Consider the following 21,675-nt stretch of genomic DNA (forward strand, 5'->3'; position numbering starts at 1 on the left):
CCCCACTAGTGTTACAACTCAGTAGTGGGGTAGGTTGAAACAACGGAACTCTTTGTATTTGACATTAACTCACATGATCTGTGAGTGTGTAGTACAAGGTCAAGAGAGTTTTATTTGTAGTAGACAAATGTGGCTACAATGTATCAAAGAGGTCTAGCATGAACAACCACTAAGTTACTCAACCTCAAACAAAAAGTGTTTTTATCACCCCGGTCTCCCTCTATCTAAGCTATTATATATATTCTATACTACTAGATAATATTCCACAAAATTAATTACTTCACTGATCATCACTGACTCATTACTTGAAATAAAATTAACGTTAATTGAACTATTATAATATAACGTAAGTTAGTTAGCAAGGCAACAGTTTTCATTTACTTTAGATCAGTAATGTATTTATTTATTTATTTATTTTGCTGCATGTGAACACAAACCCCGCCGCCTTCTGTTCCCGTCATGCCTCGAAGTGTGCTCGTGCTCGTGCGCTTGCGCGTGCATGAGAAGAGCTCGTTCTCTTGTAAGTTTGCCCTGCACTTGTAACCGGGCTGGCGGATGCTTAAGAAAAGAAACTGTCCTGTCAAAAAGAGGAGAGGAGAGGAGAGGAAACTGAATAAAGGGGATAAACAGGTTGAAGCTGAAATTGTGATGTTTATTAAAAAATGGTGAGTAAATAAACTTTGGAACAGTTAACATTATCTACACTTTGCGCTAGCCTCTTTGTGTTTAAAGTTTTTGTCATCGACTCGTGTTTTTTAATTGACATTGTAGTTTAGAATTTACGAAACAGGTGTTTTTGCTATTAAACAATCTTTTTAGTTTTGTTTAGAGATATACGACGTCCTTTAAATGCTATTGTATTAGTTTTTGTGTTACATCATTGCGGCTGCTTCTGAGATGAGCGTCACGTATGAGATCAGTAACAGGAAAATTTTCACTGTGATTTTACTTCAGGATAAAGAATGATGCCTCTTCAAGGTCTAAAACCACCACAAACGTAGCTTTGTGTTTTAATCAGAATATTGCATGTTTGTTGTGACGAGAGGTCAGTGAATTTGCATGTTTTCTGTTTACACTCTGCTGTGATGATGAGGAAATGCAGGATGGTTTATCTCTTCGACCATTACATTCCTCCGATTAATGACTTATTTATTCATGACACTAGTTTCAACAGTGTAAGGTCTGTTGAGGTTTTTGGTTTGTTTGGGGTCCTGTGACTTTGTGTTTGTAAGAAGACTTAACTTGTTTCCCTTTGTTTTAGTGGATTTACTTGATTTCAATCAAACAGTGACTTGTATATTTTTCAGTTTCACTTGTAAGCTTTCATACCTAGAAATTATTCCAATAATACCTTAGAAACCAGAAGGGACTAGTGTCTGTTCAATTACACTGTGTTTTAGTAATTTTATTTTTCAAAGTGTCTAGATTTTATTTAATTTTTTTTATACTAACTTTTATTTATTTATTTTTGAAATTTCATTGAATTTTCATTTGTTTTATTATTTCTTTTCATTAATTTTTTTTTATTTTAGTACCTTGTTAATATCTGAAATAAAAGTATTTTTTTTATTTATTTGATTAAAACTAACTTTTTCTTTTATTTGTAACTTTTAGTTACAATAATAATAATAAAAAAAAAATATTATATATATATATATATATATATATATATATATATATGTGTGTATGTATGTATGTGTGTGTGTGTGTGTGTGTGTGTATAAAATGAGATGAACCACCACCATCCATCATGCCTTCTTTAAAGGGGTCTGATAACATCTCTGCCTGTTTAGCGCCGCCCATCAATTTAAGCATGTTGTGTAAATAATGAGAGAGGCAAACGCAGGTCTATGCAGAAACCAAAAGATAAAGATGGCTCTAAAAACAATAAGATGCTGTGCCATGCCAGGTTATGGAAAAACAGTCTTTGCTTTGCCTTCCTTCTGATCTCACCATTAGGAAAGAGTAGAAGAACTTTATTTATAATGAAGTTCCAGACCACGTCAATAAGAACTTGATCTGTTGTCCACTTCATTTTACTGTGGATTCATTAAAAAGCAAAGTACAGTTCCACTCAGAATTTTCAGAAAGATTGAAACTAAAGAACGATGCTGTGTGGAATATATTGGATCTGACAATAATGTTGCTCCACACAAGTGTGAATAACTTTTTTTTATTATGTGGTCACTTGCTTTGTCTGTTATTACAGATTGTTTGAAATGTATACTATTTATGCATTTTTCACCTAAATCACAGCAGCATCCACCTGTGAAGGATGAAGGTTGTCAAACATACACAACTGTTAGCCAATCATACAGGGGGCGTTTACTTCCGAGTCTACAATCCATTACACCTTTTCAAACAGAGCGCTCAGATGAGGGGGTCAAAACAGTACAAAATAATAAAAAAGGCAGCTCATGACCCATTTGAAGTCAACTACAATGACTGTTACACATATTTCACTGGTCTGCACTGTTTGCATTTTAATTAGACAATGATTTTATTTAGAGATGTGTTTAACTGATGTATATTTTTTTTAAAGTGTCACCTGAATATATTTTGTAATCTTTGTCAGGTATAACCTTAAATGACTTTTAAAATGTCTTGTTATTCTTAATAACCAATGAGATAAGAAATATTACTAGAAGCTATTGGGGTAGATACTAGTGTCTCATAAAAAAAGTACTTGCACTGTAAATCAGGAATATTTACTAATAACTGTTAGCATAGTTAGTTACTAGTAGAAGAAAGAAGTGCTACTAGATGTGATGAACAAGTGCTTTTGACTATATAAAATAAAAAAAAGTTTTTTTTGTTTGTTTTTTGCTAATATGAAACTCATAGCTTTCTGCTACTCCTTTCTACATGCATGTTGTGAGAAACAGGCAGGCTTTCTGTATTTAAACTGGCCTGTTGATGTGTGAGGGGGCAGGTTGGCTTCATGGTCAGAGGTGGTTTGCAAGCCAGGTTTTTCCACACAGTAACAGAACTAGTAAATCAGTTACAGCGTATGTAAACAAAAACTCTCACATTTTGCAGCTGCTGCATCCTATGATCACACCAGTGCAAACCCAGTTAATATTAATGTAACTGATGGTTATAGTTCAGAATTGGTGGTTTTAGTTTATAGGAACAACAAAGATGGTAGAGGAGTCACATTTCATGTGTCTTATGCTCCGTGTAAAGGAAGGAGGGTGTTTGTTATTTTACCAAGACTGGGGCAGCCTGATTTTCTTGTTTGACTGATAAGCATAAACCTTAACCGCATTTCGATCTGCTATATTCATCTTCATCCAGCAGATGATTCAAGGAAGGTGCAGCCTGCAGCAGAAGTTGACATTCAGTGTGAAGGGAACAGTAATGAAACCACCTGCAGGAAAACAGCATAATCAACCCTGCTGAGGGGAGGTCTGAGTGTTATTTAAGTGTGACTCAGCCCATGCAGCGAAACTACTTGATCTCCCAGCAATTTGAGGTGGCAAATCAATGCCTCTAACCACCATTCGTCAAGGTACAGCTAAATTTGAGTACAAAATATGCATCCTAGTCACTATATCCCTCACCTTATAATGGAGCGCAAGTCATGTTTATGGGCAGGTTTGCTCTTCTGGTTTACTTCTTTCATTTAGTCTTAATGCACTTTACACATGCTAGTCTTTATGAATGAGTGTGCTGTATGAATAGCAGTGCACGCATTGTTTGAGTGCCATTAAACATTTTTAGTTTGTTCACATGGTGTATCATGCCTTTCTTGAGGATAAAGCTGTTGCTAGAGTCACTGCAACAGCTGAGTTCTTTTTAAGTCTTTTTAAGTGTATTACATATAAGTGATCTTTTTGGTTCGTTTTTGAAACAATTTTACCTGTTAATATGACAACTACAATTATAGGGTAGTTCACACAAATTTGTAAATTGCTATCATTTACTCTCCTTCGTGTCGTTTCAAACCTGTATGACTTTCCTTTTTGTGTGGGACACAAATGAAGATATTTGAAGAATGTCTCTCTTTTTTTTCATTCAGTTAAAGTCAGTTGAGTCAAATGCTTTTTGGATCTAAAACTCTTTACATTACTTTGATGTGTCAGATGGTATTGATTCTTCTTTAGTGGGTTTTTTTTTCCGGACACACCCTATTGTGTGTATATATATATAAACTCATAGCTTGTTGTGCATTTGTCAACATGTTTCTTCGGATTTCCTGTGAATTGTCTCGTCCTCTCTTGACTATTTTCAGAATGAAGCCTTTGGGCAGTTGACATGAGTCACATCACAGTTTCCTCCAGTGTGTTCATCTAAAACTACTTCAAACAGCAGTTTTCTAATTCTTTAATAACTATACTTGCCATTTTTATGACATTGTATTAAAGGATTAGTTAACTTCCAGAATAAAAATGTACTCACCCCCATGTCATCCAAGATGTTAATGATGCTTTGTAAACACTGGGTTGCTGCTTCCGGCTATGTCACTCATGACCTTTCCAACATGACTAAGTTATGTGTGATGTCGAGCTAATGGAAGATGTTGGTAAAGGTAAAGGGGTGCAGACTGGAGCCAGTGGTGGTTTTGTGTAGCAAACATCAATGACTTGAATTTTATGCGAGCAGCTATTGGTAGCCAGAGGTGTGAGGTGCATTCTTTTTGGCTCGTTGAAAATTAATCTTGCTGCTGCGTTCTGGATTAATTGTAAAGGTTTGATAGAACTGGTTGAAAGACCTGCCAATATTATATTTGTATAAATATTGATATATGTAAATTTGGCTGGTAGGTTTGTGTGCTTAGTTTTACACCTTACATAAAGGAAACGGCAAGAAACATTTAATATCTCAGATAAGGCAACTTTAATTATTTATCTACACAAATTAGCATTTTTACTTCCCTCTGAATTTGTCATCAGTGAAAATGTAAACCACAGTCCAAAAATAAATATCCATGGAAAAGGAAAAACTAAATAAAATCAAGCTTTGTTTTCTGCAAAGTGTTTTTTGCTCTTTGACCTTGTCTGACAAGAGCGTAGGAATCTGACAAACCAAAACCAGTTTGCCCTTTCAGAGAACAAGATTAGTTTCAGTATCCTGATTTTCAAGCAGTGAACTGGACTAGTACAGTAGCACCACCGCTTTATTCATTTTTTGTCTGTCTACTATGATGCAATTGGCGCATTGCATTTGGCGGAGACTTTTTTTTTAATCTAAAATGGCTTATATTTTATTCAAGATATATATTTTATTAAATTATATAATTTTATCATATAATGTTCATGCGTTCCCTTGATCAGTTCTCCACTGCAGCATGTAAATGTGCTGGAGACAAATCAAAGCAGATCATGTCATAATGTCAAATTTCAAAATTCATGTCAAACACACTTCTGTCACCTTCACATGCACAGTTAGAGTCACGTAAGACTTTTATTAGGCTATCATGGATATAAAGGCAAAATGTGTGGAACTAGCCTTGAGCTTACTTGGGTCTAATGTTGTAAATATGGATCTATTTAAATGACTTATAGCACTAATTTGTTTAGTGAAAATTGTCTTAGATTTTTTTTTTAAATCAGTTTTAATGACATTTGTGTCCTCACTCACTCCAAGCTTAAACTAATTTATGTGATTAATTGTAAAGTATAGAGGTCAACATATAGTGGATTTTGTCGATACCGATAGCTAGGTTGGACCACACTGGCCCATATCGATTAATTAACCAATAATTTTAAAATTGGATACTGAACAAAAAAATACAGTACTGAACCATACTAGTATTAATAATAATAATAATAATAGTAGTAGTAATAATAATATTAATAGTAAATGTTGAAATTACCACACTTAAAGCTGCGGTAGGGAACTTTTGATGCTCTAGCGGTTAATAAACAGAACTGCTTGCGTCTTGCGGAAGAACATTGTAGCCGGAACTACTTCTCTCTGTTTATGTCTATGAAGAATCACAAAGGTACTGGGTTACTCCGCCGCGGTATCCCCGAAGCAATCTAAAATAGTCCGAATATAAACACTTATTATAGGTGCACCCTAGTGATTCAGGACAAGCCAAAAACACGGTTTGGAAAATGGATTAATGGTGTACTCGCTTATTATATACATTTTTCTACATTTTGAACACAAACAAAGTTACGGACCGCAGCTCCGATTGGTTGTTTCTTACCGGGAGCGGTCTGTAACTGCAAATGGCAATAGGACCAATGGGAGGAGCCAGAGGAGCTTGATTTTTTTTCACAGATTATCTGTCTCATATTCTACTGTCAGGACATAATGACAGGTTTAACAAATATGTAAAGTTACCTACTGCAGCTTTAATAGGGCCCTATGAAATCAATTTAATTTTTTCCAAATTTAGTTTTTTCCATTTCCATTTTTCTGTATTCTTTTTTTCTTTAAAAATTTTTATAGTTTAACTTTATTAATCAAAAAGCAAGTCTAATTAATTAAAACCATGAAACTTGTAAATTTTCACATCAATTTAATACAAGTTTATTAATTAAGTTTAGGGCCTTATGAAATGTTTTATTTTTCAAACCATATTTTTAATTTTTACCAGATTCTGTTTTAGCGTGTTAGCACTCCATTTAATATTTTTTTTCTTAAAGAAGCCTTAATATTTTTTCCCACTCAAATTCTGTGCTGTGTATTTAAATTTTCCTGGTTATCAAATAACGAATTAATTCTATTTAACTTTTAATTACTGAAAAATAAAATTTTTATTTTTTGCTAACAAATGGGATTTACTTTTAAAATTTAAACATTGTGTCTGCGCCATTCATTCAGTCACGCAGATCATTTAGGATTTATATTTAAATCTACTTTTGCGGCTTAATAGGTACAGATATTAGTACATATCGCAATTTGATTTTAAGTGTAATGACTTTTGATTAATTCATTCCAAATTTGACAAATTCCGTGACATTCTGCATTAAATTGTGAATTCCACTTTTATGACTGTATTCGATGATTCCGTCTGCGTTTGAAGTACAGTGTTTAAAAAAAATGCCGCAAATAGAAAGCGTGATCTATATTATAGCTCTATAAATGAAGCATACAGACTTTATTAGAGCCACAGAAAGTCAGCTGCATTTAAATCCGGGTCTGAAGTAGTGATGGGTTGTTCATGAACGATTCGTTCATTTTGAATGTATCTTTAATGTGACTCGGAACAAACGAGTCGTCTCGGGGAATGATTCGTTCAGTCGTGTATGTGCAACATCCTATGAGTTCTGTACTCTTTTACCTCCTTTGAGTCTTTTTTTAGTCATTCGTTTATCACATGACAGCCCCATTGCTTAACAAATGTAGTTTGAGCCGGAAAGAGAATTGATTAATTCATCTGTCGAGTCTTCGGGTTTTTTTCCAGTCATTCGTTCATCACATGACAACCCCATAAACTTTACCTATGCAGTCTGTGCCGGAAAGAGACTTAAAGGGGGGGGTGAAAAGCTATTTCATGCATACTGAGTTTTTTACACCGTTAAAGAGTTGGATTCCCATGCTAAACATGGACAAAGTTTCAAAAATTAAGTTGTACGTTTGAAGGAGTATTTCTGTTCCAAAAATACTCCTTCCGGTTTGTCACAAGTTTCGGAAAGTTTTTTTCGAGTATGGCTCTGTGTGACGTTAGATGGAGCGGAATTTCCTTATATGGGTCCTGAGGGCACGTCTGCCGGAAGAGCGCGCACTCCCATAAAGCAGAGCAATGAGAGGCTGAGCACAGACAATCACTGATCAGAGCGAGAGCGTTGCGAAAAGTCACAAAAGAAGTGTGTTTTTGGTTGCCAGGGCAAGACAACCCTACACAGATTACCAAATAAAAAACAGCATTAAGGGACCAGTGAATGGAGTTTATTTTTACAGAGCATCAACGGAGTTGTGCAAGTGTTTGTGTTTGTTCCCTGCATTTCTAAAATGCTTGTTTTACAAACAAAGCCCAGTTTGATGACGGATTTGCGTATCGTTTATTTCTTAAGGATGATGCAATCCCAACGAAAAAGGGTCACGATTGTGTGTTGGAACCACAGGCGGTGAGTAAAACTGCTTAAAATATCTCTGCCACCTAGGGGTGTGCCGGTTTCAGAATTGGTGATGACGGTTATGACGTGAGTCAAATGTGACGGTTCATAACATAACCGTCGGGGGGGTCCAAGTCAATTGGTTGTTCTTGGAGATAGCGGGTTAACTCCGTGTCAGCCTTCACAGCTGTCACAGCTTTCAAACGCTCTCGACGCAAAAGCCTACTCGCGCTCGTGATTCTTTAGCTCCGCCCACACGTCACGCCTCTAGGCGCTCGTGTTTTTCCAGGAAAAATCGGTACAGACTATCTCTCTCTTATGAATATAATAAAACTAAATACTTTTTGGAGTTATGAAGGATGCAGTACTACTCTATAGGTACTCAAGATTAACAGGATATTGAGTGAAAACAAGCATTTCACCCCCCCTTTAATAATAATAACCAACTAACTCTTTATTACCTTTGTCACCACATTCAGTGTTCTGGAAAAGACCATCATGACAGAAATTCACACATTTATATACTGTAAGAAATAAAAAGGTAAAATTTGAGACCAAAAACGCATCACGTAACTGTAAGACTAAATCTTAATTATAATAATGATGATAATAATAAAAACTATGCACCCGTTTGTAAGGAAATAAATGTCTCTATCCAATGCTGTCACATCACGTGACAAAAGAACGACTCAAAAGATGAACTAATCAACTCTCTTTCCGGCTCAGACAGCATAGGTTTATGCCTTGTGCAAATACCCACACTTGTGGTCTTGGCCACTTGAGAGCACGTGCAAGACTGTCCCAGCTCTTAAAAACGCCAAAGCGCAGTGCCCTTAGCCCACACTAAATTCACACTATCTTGAATACCACTCTAGAGCTGTATTTAAAGCTTAGTGTATCCCATCATGCATCATGTTGTGGAAATTAATCATGAGATTTTTGCCAAGATCTCACAAGAGGTCATGGAAACTTTTCCAATGCAAGTTGAATATTAATATAATTATTAGATATTACATATAATTTGGTAGAAAAACAGTGTTTTTACTAGGGGTGCACGATGTTATCAGCCGATGATTAATGCGCATCTAATCAGCGGTAAATTCCATCAGGTGCATGATTTTACAGTAACAGCAGCTGTTAAAGTGAAAGTGATAAAAGAAAATAAAAAAGTTACTACACGGAGCCGTTGTTAACTGACAAGCTGCGCAAATCCATGTTCATTATCAGCTATTTTTTTATTGTTTCACTGTATGTCCCCACATGTAGCAGAATGACAAAAAAGCTCAACTTGACTTGGTACGACTTTTACTATTAAATGTAATTCCTAATAGTATTAAATAATAATCATCTTTTAAGGAATTTGCCTTTGATCTGAATGTTTAAGTAGCAGATCCAAAGACCCAAAGCTGACTTTCTTTTCCTTTACTCAGACAGAGATTATTCATCCTATCTTTGGCAGTATCTGCTCCACGACATGCCAGGCATGACCCTCTTACAGCACAGATAAATCTACATCCTCCAGCCTTCACCTCCTCTGGTTATCACTCCAGCCACAGGTCAGTGCTCTGGCATTCTGGGCAGGAACTCTATTAACAGTATATCTTTAAAAATCTTTAAAATGATTTTTCTCATGAAAAAGCAACATTTGATCAACTGATGTTTACACTGTTCATAAGTTTAGGGTGATTAAGTTATTTTGTTTTTGTGAAAAGAAAATGTTTTTATTCAGTAAAGAGAACATTAAATTGATCAAAAGTTATGGTAAATACATTTATAATATTACAAAAGATTTTAGTTTTTAATAAGTGCTGTTCTTTTCAACTTTCTATTCATCAAAGAATCATGAAAACAAATGCATCACTGTTTCCACAAAAATATTAAGCAACCACAACTGTTTTCAGTAGGAATGTAATGATTCACTCAACTCACAAGTTGAATCGATTCACGATTTAGATTTTTTTTTTTACAAAATGAGATTGAAGACATTATACAGTAAATGAAAAGGTGTCGTGTTGTTAGGCTATTTTTGCGTGTTTCTTTGTGAAATTAAAATATAACGAAGCTAAATTTAGATTTTAAAACAAACCCCAAATCACACAAGATCCAACTAAGGCTTTGTATGTGAACCAACTAAGGCTTTGTCTGTGCTCTTTCCATTTGAATTATAATCATGATCCAGACAAAGATGCAGCATGCATGCAGCATGAATCGTTTTTAATCTAAATTAGAATGTATAATTTTGAAATTTGAAGCAAAAACAGAATGGTCTGACTTTAGTTTTGTGAAACTATACTGCATAAATCATATCTGACCGAAACAGCTGAATGAGATGCAGATTCACTCTCTGACAGCAGGTGGCGCTTATGAACAGTAATGATAGTATTTCCTGGGTTACCACTGTAAACAAAGTAGAGCTGCTATGAACACTACTTTAATATGCATTATTCAGCGGTAAGATGAAAAGAAAATAACAGGTAAACTTTTCTAAGATAGTCAGTTCCCCTCAGAGATACAATACAAATATTATTGCAATTTGTTTGGCATCTCAAACTATTTGAATCGTCACATATTTGAATTGATTTTCAAATGGCTCATGGTTAAACGTTTACAATTGTTTAATCGTTTTTTTTTTATTTACAATAAAAAAAATTGCCACCAAATCAGCATATTCGATGATTTAATAACATATTTGTTATTTTCTGGTTTATTTAAACCCATTTTAATAGTCTTCTGGCTATTATTTTGTTTTTCAGTAAATAAGATGGAAGAAACAGATTATGGGAAAAACAAGCCCTTGGCAGAAGATTCAAATTCCCCATTGACAAACCCTGCTGACACCATCAGTATTGACGGTTGGATATTTAACTTGTTTAATAATTGTTGTTATGTGATTTAAACATGTCATGATCACAGATATGTTTGTTGATGTTAAGGCAAATGTATATTAACTTCTCTTCTACACAGATGGACTTTATAATGCACTACGTGAAGATCTGGAAACAGATGCTCGGGACTTTGAGGCTCCCACCTGGAGTGTAGCTGTTGACCAGCAATATTTAAAAAACTTTTCCAAAGAGGACATTAAAAGACAGGATGTAATACATGGTAGGTTTTTTTATTACGTGATTTTAGTCTCATTGTCATAGAAAAGTTAATAATTTGCAGTGTACATGATATTTTAAAAGTCTGCTATTGTTATCATGACAGAGCTGATTCAGACAGAAATAAACCACGTGCGGACGATAAAGCTGGTTTTGGGCATATACGTGCGGGAACTGCGTGAGACCCTGCAAATGGATGAGACCCAGCTGGAAAGACTGTTTCCACAGGTGGATAGCCTGCTGCAGGTGCACCAGCTTTTCCTCAACCGCCTTAAACAGCGAAGAATCGATTCCTTGGAGCCAGGCAGTACCCAGAATTACTGCATCCACAGAATTGGAGACATTCTTATGACACAGGTATCTTTATTATGTATCTGCTGTAGGATTCCCAAATTTCTTAAAGTCTTGGGGATCAATAGCTAGTTATACAACAAAGACCAATTACTGACCTGGCTTAGACTTTGATTCTCTAGCTGCATGCTTTGGATGACCAAACTGTCAGTTATAGCCATTTTCCTTCATACGATCTTTGGGTCCACATTCCCCAGAGCTGAGCTAAGGAGCAGGTGCTTCCTGAAATGAATGGAATTATTGTTTCAAAATTAAATTTGGTTGCCAAAAAAGCCCCAAAAAGTATTTGGATACTCAAAGCTGAACTTAATGTATTTATGTCATTGCATTATATAACTAAGTATCAAAGTATTCAAGCATTTTACTAAAATAGTTTTGTGGAACGTGTAGTAAATATGATAAACCAAATTGCTAGGACAACTGTGTAACACCTAAGACTGAAGTAATGGCAGCTGAAAATTCATCAGTACATTTAATTAAAAAAAAAATATTAAAATAGAAAACCGTTATAATGTTTCACAGTATAATTATGTTTTTAATTAGCACATCCAGAGCATAACAGACTTCTTTCAAAAACTCCTGATTAACTGAAGCAGTGTTAATAACTGATTTTAAAAGTTTTGGTGTAAATATCCTGAATATTTCTTTATTAACCTTTGGTGTTGTAGAAATGTTTTGCTTTTAACGATTGTACAACTTTCTGATCTTCATGTTTAATCGTGTGTGTGTAGTTTTCAGGTGAAATAAGAGACCGAATGCAATACTGCTATGGAGTGTTCTGCAGTCACCACACCGATGCAGTCAACTTCTACAAAGACTTAATGCAAAACAACAAGAAGTTCCAAAGTTTTATACGAGTAAGTCCTGACCTTTTGTTGTCAAGTTTTAAAAGGACTTCTTGAAGTAGTTTTATAATTTTCTTTGTTTATATATAAATAATAGGGCTGGGTATCGATTCAGATGTTCCAGATAGATTCGATTTCGATTCACAAGCTCTCAAATCGATCTCGATTCAATTTTCGATTATGATTCTCTATTTGATTTTCTATACTCAATTCTCGATTCAACTCAATGAATATAGATATAATACAAATACTATATTTAGTTAAAAAAATTAAGAGCCACAAACCTGTATATTAAACTCTTATATTTTAGGTACACTTGGGTACATTAAAACAGAATCAATTTTCAAATGCATACAATTATGTTAAATAAATACAATAGAATTTTAATGCAAAATGAAAAATGTATGCTGAAAAAAGTCAGAACAGTCACATTCCTTGATCAAACAGGATTAAGTTATTTAACTTTTAAGATAAGATAATGTTACAAAACAAAACAAAAAATAGATTCTTGGCCTTTGAGAATTGATTTTGAATCTACCACATTTAAAAAAAATTGATTTTGTTACCCAGCCCTAAAAAATAATATTCAATTAATAATTTCATTTATTGATAACAACACTATTTTCTGTCCTCAGAAAGTATGTCAGCTGTCTATCGTACGGAGATTAGGAATCCCAGAGATTATTCTCCTTATAACACAGCGTATCACAAAGTATCCGGTTTTGTTTGAACATGTCATTAAATACACTAAAGGTACAAAAGTAGATTTATTTCTCTTTCAAGAAAACAGTTCTGTTTTGAGTATTAAAAGTTTATATGAATGTATATCGTTTATGTAAATATAACTCCAAATATAGAATAGTTTTTTAGAACTTTGAAAAGTAAATTTACACTTACGGTCATAAGTTTGAGGTCAGTAAGCTTCTTTTCTTATGTTATTCAACATCTCAAGTTGACTCAGAGGAGCATAGGAACCTTGTACGAGGTCTGGAACTGCTGAAAAGCACCATCTCACAAGTAAATACCTACGTTGATGAGTTTGAGAAAGCAGCACGGCTGAGGGACTTGAGCAGTAAGCTGGAACCCAAGTCCCAGGTCAAGACGACCCACGGAAGAGTGTTCCGCAGAGAGGACATGCTGCAGGGTGACAGGAAGCTGCTTCATGAAGGCGTTCTCAACTGGAGGCTAACTTCTAACAAAAGCAAAGGTGATCAATGTACCAATAACAGATCCATTATGACTGGATTTTAACTAAAACACTATAGTTTAATTTGCATTTTCATTTCTTGATTTTTTTCCCATCAACTTGGGTTCTGATGTTGTGGGCCATTTTGCCTTGTTTTTTTCTGTAATTATTTGTAATTTTGCTTTGCTCATCTAAAAGCTAACTGACATATCTTTATGTTCTCTCATATGCCTTTAGATGTCCTTGTCTTGCTGTTGTCAGATGTTTTGCTGCTGTTACTGGAGAAAGATCAACGACTTACCTTTGCCTCTCTGGTGAGCAGAATGTAATAATTTGGCATGTCGTTTATGTCTAGCTTACTATTGTCATTATCATTAGATGTCAGCTGTCTAATGTGCTCCTGTAGGATGGTAAACCTGCGGTGATCTCATTGCTGAAGCTCATTGTGCGTGATGTGGCTCATGACGAGAAGGCCTTGTTTCTGATCTCGGCCTCCTCAGACACTCCAGAGATGTATGAGTTTCACACCTCCTCCGGAGAGGAGCGCAAAACCTGGAAAGACCAAATCTGGAAGGCCGTGGAACGGTGTGTTTTATATGCAGTCATTTTTTTTTTATTACACTAATGTTCAAACGTTTGGGGATTGTACGATTCTTTTTTTCTTTTTTTTCAAGATAAAATATTTCAAGATTTTTCTTTATTTGATCAATACTCTAATCTGAAATATTATTAAAATAACATTTATTACATGAAACATTTCTTAGTGTTTTAATGTCTTAATAATTAGGGCTGCACGATGTGTCGTTTAAGCATCGATATCACGATAGATCCACGATAGTCACATCACAGGATGTGCGATGTATGCTGTCATAGTTGATCCGTTATTCATTAACTGTATGGGCCAGAGAGCGCGCGCGCGCGAGAGAGAGAGAGTGCGAGCGCGCAGCCGGCGACACACTAGATGCGTGGCGCAAGCGTCTCAGCTGCGTGGCGTGTCTGTTTTTAATTCGGCTCCCATGTTAACAGGTTAGAGCTTGTAGACTGCCTGCGTGAGACGCGTGGCTCGGGCCGCGCGGAAAACGCGTGCATGCTAGAAATAGAACCGACACCTATTTTTCACGTGACACGCAAGCGTGCTGGAAGCGTTTTCAGGCAAAATACAATAGGAAAATATGTTTATATGTCATTTTGTACACAGATTCATATTAATTCATGACACTTAGACGTTTGAAAGTCTATAAGTTGACATATATTCAGATATAAATGTAATTTACAAAATAAATTAATAATTATTGATTTTCAAATATTGCACCTGTCACCGGCATGAGAGAAAAGAGCACGCTAAATGTCTTCAAACAACACAAACGCTGCCTTAGGCTCTCTCCCTCACGCATATTAATCAATTGACACGATGGTGTCGATGTTTAAATCATTTAAAATGAGAATGTAAGTGTGCTCACCCCCTTTTTGTTTGTAAGAAAAAAAATAGTTTTCATATCGCAATATATATCGCAGAAAAATAAAATATCGCAATGTAATTTTTTCCAAATATCGTGCAGCCCTACTTAATATCATTGTAGAAATGTTTGTGGAAACTGATTTTTTTTTTTCAGGTTTCTTGGAATAGAAAGCTCAACAGCATTTATTTAAAATAGAAATTGTATAATAATAAAAATTATACATTTTATTTATAATGCGCTTTTCTCACACCCAAAGCTACAACAGATTAAAAAGTGTCAGACTATTACAATCACAAACTCGTACATTGAAGAAAGAGACAGATGTTGCAATTTGCAATGAAAGTCAGCCTTTGTATGGCTTACTTATATTTGTCCTTGGACGTAAAACTATATATAAACATTTATCTAAACAAAACATATATCCACAGGTGTTGGTCATATAATTAGAATATCATCAAAAAGTTGATTTATTTCACGAATTCCATTCAAAAAGTGAAACTTGTATATTATATTAATTGATTACACACAGACTGATATAATTCAGTTGTTTATTTCTATTATTTTTGATGATTATAAGTGACAACTAAGGAAAGTCCGAAATTCAGTATCTCAGAAAATTTGAATATTGTGAAAATACACATTGTGAACATGATGTGGTAGAAAAAAGTGTACAGGCAATAGGGATAACCGCACCCTGGAGAGGATTGTGAAACAAAACCCCATTCAAAAATGTGGTGGGGATTCACAAAGAGTGGACTGCAGCTGTAGTCAGTGCTTCAAGAACCACTACAAACAGACTGCTGACCAACTTTATGAAGATGCAGATTTCATTTTCCAACAGGACTCGGCACCTGCACACAGTGCCAAATCTACCAGTACCTGGTTTAAGGACCATGGTATCCCTGTTCTTAATTGGCCAGCAAACTCGCCTGACCCTTACCCCATAGAAAATGTTTTGAAGAGGAAGATGCTATGTGCCAGACCCAACAATGCAGAAGAGCTGAAAGCCACTATCAGAGCAACCTGGGCTCTCATAACACCTAAGCAGTACCACAGACTGATTGACTCCATGCTACGCCCCGTTGCTGCATTAATTCAGGCAAAAGGAGCCCCAACTAAGTATTGACTGCTGTACATGATCATACTTTTCAGTTGGCCAAGATTTCTAAAAATCCTTTATTTGTATTGGTCTTAAGTAATCAAATTTTCTGAGATACTGAATTTGGGTTTTCCTTAGTTGTCAGTTGTTATCATCAAAATTAAAAGAAATAAACTTTTGAAATGTATCAGTCTGTGTGTAATGAATAAATATAATATACAAGTTCCACTTTTTGAATGGAATTAGTCAATTGAATGGAATTAGTGAAATAAATCAACTTTTTGATAATATTCTAATTATATGACCAGCATTTGTATATGAGTATTATATTAAGATTTATCTGGGATTATTTCTAACGTCAGTATTCTGGTTTTGTTTCAGCTGTCCTGAAGAGGAGAAAGAGGAGCCAGGAGAACTTCCTGAGAGGATCCAAGACTTTCAAAGTAACATGCACATTTCTGTATCACAATCTATGATTTTAGTCTTTGTTTCTCTGCTGTAAAATGAGCTGCCATCTCATTTAATGTTGTCTCTTTTTTTCTGAATGGTAGGGAATCTTTGTGTGCGGGATGCCTTGATCGAGCTGCTCCTTAAAGAGAAGCAGAGTTTATTCTCCAGCATTGCAGCCTTTGTGACAGGTGTTACTGACATCTCACCAAGTGTGCGCCATCTGCTGCATGGGAGTGCAGCAGAGCCCCTTCAGGGGGAACAACTTCTCAATGGAGCCATAAAAGATGGTGAGACTTCCACTGCACAGCAGAAAAGGAAATTTGTGTTTATATTCAGTATTGATATTTTATGGTGTAAAAGTACAGCTATGTAGAATAGAGAGAACTTGGGTTACCTTTATTTTATTTTTATGCTATATTATTTTAAGCAGTTATATTATTGCTTTTATGAAATGATTACCACACAATACAAAAATGAAATGTTACCTTCTTAAAGCAAATTCATTAAATGCCATCCTTCCACTATAGTAATAAATAGTTCCTGACCGTGACAATAAATGGCAAGCGAATGTTCCCTGGTGTGACATCTCATCTCATGGAGCTCAAATAAGAACAGAATAGGAATTGATAAGATTTTTTAAAACACCTTTTATAATATTTTTTCACACATGCATCTGTTTATCTGTATATTATATTAATGTGATGTATTTGAATACTAAAGTTTTGTTGATTTGTAATCTATTTTTCAATCTTTCTTCAGTGGAGATTTTACAGAACTTGCTGTTAACATGTGAGCAGGGCCAAACTCCTTCCTCTGGAGAGGGGATGGATCTGGTCCCATTATACAGTGATGCCTGTATGCTGCCAGGAAGTAAGAGAAGCTTTCAAAAAGATCTACTCCATTTCATGACACCAGTATAATAGTTATATTCATTCCCATTAACTATTGGACTTATTTGCAGATGGTATTGATAGTTTAATAGAAAGAAGGAGAGACAGCAGTCAGTGGGACAACTCAGACCCTCAGCACAGAGAGCTTTATTCTAATGAATACCTGGAGCTGTCGGTGAGCTCACACTAAAGTATCACACCTGTTATTTTTTGCAGTGGTACTGGAGTGTAAACCAGATTGTATGTTCTTGCTTTTGACTCTTTAGGCAGATGAGGAGGAGATAACTATACAGAGCTGGAGTGCATATCATTCAGGCTTCTTTCTTAAAACAGAGGTGAGATTTCATTTTTGATTATTCTGTTTGTTCGAAATGAAGAAGATGCTTTTACCCAAAACTTCTGATGACTGACATTGTGATAACTCTAAAGCTGCCTATTCAGTATGCCTGAAAGTTGACAGATAGTGTTAAAATATTTGAATATTATTTAAAGAAAATGTATGCGACTAGAATGTATGCGACCACCTGTCCAAATGAAATGTATTGAAATCAAAACTGAGTGCAAGGTGAGAATTACTAATGTTTTATCCAGTATTTTATTTTCTTAACATTATTTTCAAAATCATTAATTTTACCACAGTGAACAGCTGCTTCATAACCAAATTTATGTGTGACTGTTACTAAGAGGCAAAATGCAACAATCATATGACAGCTTAATGTTGAACAAGTTTGTGCCCTAAAAATCCCAAATCTATATGTACAGTTCTGGATTAAACGCAAGCATGATTTCAGTGGTGTTTTTTCTTTGTTTGTTGTGCAGATATATTTTTAGGGAAATTATGGAGTGACAAGAACACCTTTTGTTTCTGAAATTGTTTTTACCTTTATTATGAACAAAAGTATGCACAAACTAACATAAGTGATTGCAATGTGTAATATTCTAATATTCTATTCAAACTAATTTTATCTTTAATTGGAAATCATCTGTTTTTATCTCCACAGCTTTATGACACTGTAACTAAATTGTCTCAGAAGATTTACAGCCTTCAGGTGATACAAACCTTTAAATGTGCATTTCATATAGTGCTTCACTCTCATAATTATCAAATGATTAATTATGTTGCCTTTTGATTTATCATTTAAAATAAATGATTCATCTGTGTAGATTCAGATTCTTAGATTTCTTCTTCTTCTGTCCCCTTCCCTTCTCAGTCCCTTGTCCAGCAGCTGGGGAGCCACATAGTGGTACAACGTGCCACTATTGAGGAGCTGATGTCCCGACCCCGGAGCAATACTCTCTTGGAAAAGGAAAAGCATCGGAACCTGGAAAAGCAGCGTGAGGAGCTGGCCAACTTCCAGCGGCTCCAGAATCAGCACCGACAGGAGCAGGTCCAGTGGGAGCAGGAAAGAGAGCAGCAGAGGGCGCAGGCAGAACTCAGGGAGAAGGAGTTGAGGGAGAGAGAGCTGGAATGCAGCGAACTGGAAAACAAGCTGACAGAGGACAAACAGGAACTGGCCAGGTGGAAATCAGAATACCAGGAGGATCTGGAGCGGCTCCGAGACTCCACACGCTCTGTAGAGAAGGACCGAGAGAAGCTGGAGAAAGAAAGAAAGAAGCTGGAGAAGGACAGAGAAAAGCTGGAGCAGCTGGAGAAGAAGTTTAAGAAAAGGGAGAATGTACTGAACACTGCAACCTTTCCCATGGAGAATCAACGGATACAGGTATAATGGATGACAAAATAATAACAAATCACAATTAAAGTACTTAATATGTGCATATGCATAAACTTTGCATTCCTTTCTAGCTACCTCCACCTTACCCTTTATTGAATTTGGGTACTCCCAACGAGAGGCCTCCTCTGGTACCACCACGCAGGGAGAGCATCACCATCATTCCAGTTAAACCAGAAGTGCCCATACACCTCATTAGCACCACCAACCAATTCCCCAAAGCCAGCTCTGTCCAGCAGAAGATCCCCACCAAGCTGGCTGACAAAACTATAGGCAAGGAGAAGCACAGCAAGCAAAGGATCTCCCACCATCGCACCAAGAGCGCAGGTATGACCTGCTTTACTAACTCCATTGCATTGTGTGAGCTGATGTTTTGTTTTGCGGGTAGTAGTAAATATGTAGCAGTAAGATTTAGTTGATTTTAATTTAACTTGAATATCTTTTCACACTTCAAGCTGGCATAGAGGTGTCCCAGGTACTTCCCATAAAAGGTCTAGGAAAGGAAGGAGGCAGTTTAAGAGCCATGAGGTCTAAAAGTCCCCTCCGGCTCCATCCAGGTGAAACTTCTTGATTCTGTATCTCACCTTAAGTTCAGCTTCTTTCTCTCTTGGGATTGGTCTGTTCCTGGTTAAAAAGTTCAGTTTTCTTTGTTAAAGGAATAGAACACCTAGAAATGAATTTAGTCATTTACTCACCCTCATTTTAATCCAAACCTTATGATTTTTTTGGGGGTGGTGAATTATCATTTCTTATTCTACCTTTTATTCTCTTTCACTATCTTAAAAGTTTTAGTCATTTAAATTATTCACCATTCATATGTGTTTGTGCATTAGTAAATCCATTTCTGTGGTGTTTCTGTAGATATGTTTGTCCATCCAGAGCAATTATCCAGCTCCATACCCTCTCATTCAGGAAACAGCATCAGGAAACACAACCACAATCATAACACACACACCACCCAGCCAGGACACCGTAAAACCAAAGACAACGCAGTGGAAGACATAATTTACTTTTAATAACCCTGTGCAAACTGCCAGACTACAACATTGTTGCAGAGAGATTATTTCTTTAACATGACCTGCATTTTTCAAAGAAATTAAGTAATTTTAGGCCTCTTTAAATCTGTGTCCTAAAGGTTTTGTGATCTTGACAGTCACAGTATATCAGAACAAAATCCTGTTCAGGTCTGTCTCAATGATTTGTTGTTCCTGTAAATAGCTGTTTTTAGTTATTTATTGTGATTTTAATTCATAGATGTTTGGTCCCACAAGTGTTGGAATGGAAACTTTTAGCATCTTCCTGGAGTCGTGTAATCAAGAGCTTCTCTCAAAAAAAAGTGTAGATCTATTTATTGTGTGGTATAGAGTTTTAGTTTAAAGTGTAAATTTACTTTTTGGAGTTTTTCCTCCACTTTCTGTACAAATCAAGGGATCTTTTACATAGTTTTGGAGAATTGGAAAATTGTTATATTTAAGCAAATATTTAGTAGTGTTTTAGAAAAAAAAAAGCCTTGTTTTCCTTTTATGAGTTGGGGATAAATGCTCATCGCTACTAAATTTCTTTTAGTTTCTAAATTCATGTTATACTGCATGGCACAATTCTGTTGGATCATTACTTTTATTTTACACATTGTTTTATTCTGAGAAAATACAGACCTTCTTAACTAGAAATGTATATTTTAAATGGTGCAGAACAGCTTTTTTTCTCTCATAGAGGACTGTTGCACTTTGAAGTTCTTGCCATTTGCTGTTTTACATGAACAAACATAAAACCTGTGTACTCAGTTTTACTTCACACTGTTTGTCATTATTCACACACACACACACAAACACACACAGAGACAAAAACTGTGGACTACTTCGCCCAAAAGCTATAATTTACTCATTAACCTCACTCGGTCCATAAGATGGCCAGGCCTTTTTCACAGTGAAGCCAAATTCCACCGGTGCTTTAAATTCACGTGTCCTTTAAATTGATCACAAGTTAAAAGTCTGATTGTAAAGTAGTGGAATAACCTGTCCTGGAATAACAACTTCTTTTTGGCATGTTCCTCACAAATAAACGAAATGTATTGTTTGAGCGAAATGAGCTACATTTCTGCTGTTCTCCGGTCATTGTGGAAGGGTTCAAATCCACAATATTATTACGTGAATTACAACCCAAATATTTTAGTAGTTTTGTGGATAATGAAAAACTTGAAATTTTACAATGCATTTTATTTTTTTGTAATGCAACCATATGATAAATACTCAAGTGTTTTGGACATTTTTTATAATATTTCGTCGAACAAGGTGTACGTAGGTTACGAATATATATATATATATATATATATATATATATATATATATATATATATATATATAATACGCAAAATAAAAGCATCTTCAATGAGTCTCCATTCGTTCTTCATAAATTAATGTAACACAAATATATTTTGACCGGTGCTGTAACCAATAAAGAACTGCTCTGTCACGCAAACAGTAAACGGCGTATTTATGTGCACATATCTGCACACTTACTGTGAATGCGATGAAGTAAATAATGCTTTATT

General features: G+C 35.5%; 1 protein-coding gene across 3 annotated transcripts; it reads left to right on the top strand.

Moving 5' to 3' along the window:
• Positions 1-487: 487 nt before the first annotated feature.
• LOC113119227 (rho guanine nucleotide exchange factor 18-like) lies at positions 488-20,918 on the top strand. 3 transcript variants are annotated; one of them, XM_026288539.1, is made up of 21 exons: positions 488-665; positions 3,298-3,511; positions 9,443-9,568; positions 10,766-10,864; positions 10,977-11,117; positions 11,220-11,470; positions 12,196-12,321; positions 12,945-13,062; positions 13,262-13,516; positions 13,733-13,809; positions 13,902-14,080; positions 16,436-16,497; positions 16,606-16,791; positions 17,264-17,374; positions 17,466-17,569; positions 17,661-17,729; positions 18,396-18,443; positions 18,606-19,115; positions 19,199-19,451; positions 19,580-19,681; positions 19,986-20,918. In XM_026288539.1, exons 4-21 carry the CDS (start codon positions 10,774-10,776, stop codon positions 20,138-20,140), a joined length of 2,838 nt encoding a protein of 945 aa, XP_026144324.1. In that variant the 5' UTR covers positions 488-665; positions 3,298-3,511; positions 9,443-9,568; positions 10,766-10,773; the 3' UTR covers positions 20,141-20,918. The 3 variants fall into 3 exon arrangements, with proteins under 3 accessions (XP_026144324.1, XP_026144332.1, XP_026144317.1); XM_026288547.1 differs by having other exon boundaries at positions 3,301-3,511; XM_026288532.1 differs by lacking the exon at positions 3,298-3,511.
• Positions 20,919-21,675: the final 757 nt, after the last annotated feature.

Source organism: Carassius auratus, chromosome 2 (genome assembly GCF_003368295.1).
Source record: "Carassius auratus strain Wakin chromosome 2, ASM336829v1, whole genome shotgun sequence".
NCBI lineage: Eukaryota > Metazoa > Chordata > Actinopteri > Cypriniformes > Cyprinidae > Carassius > Carassius auratus.

Excerpts from the sequence above, each read along its gene's own strand:
- LOC113119227 (XM_026288539.1), top strand. The coding sequence starts at position 10,774 with ATGGAAGAAACAGATTATGGGAAAAACAAGCCCTTGGCAGAAGATTCA. Across the intron at positions 11,471-12,195 it reads GAGACATTCTTATGACACAG|TTTTCAGGTGAAATAAGAGA; the intron begins GTATCTTTATTA and ends GTGTGTGTGTAG. Across the intron at positions 13,810-13,901 it reads GACTTACCTTTGCCTCTCTG|GATGGTAAACCTGCGGTGAT; the intron begins GTGAGCAGAATG and ends GTGCTCCTGTAG.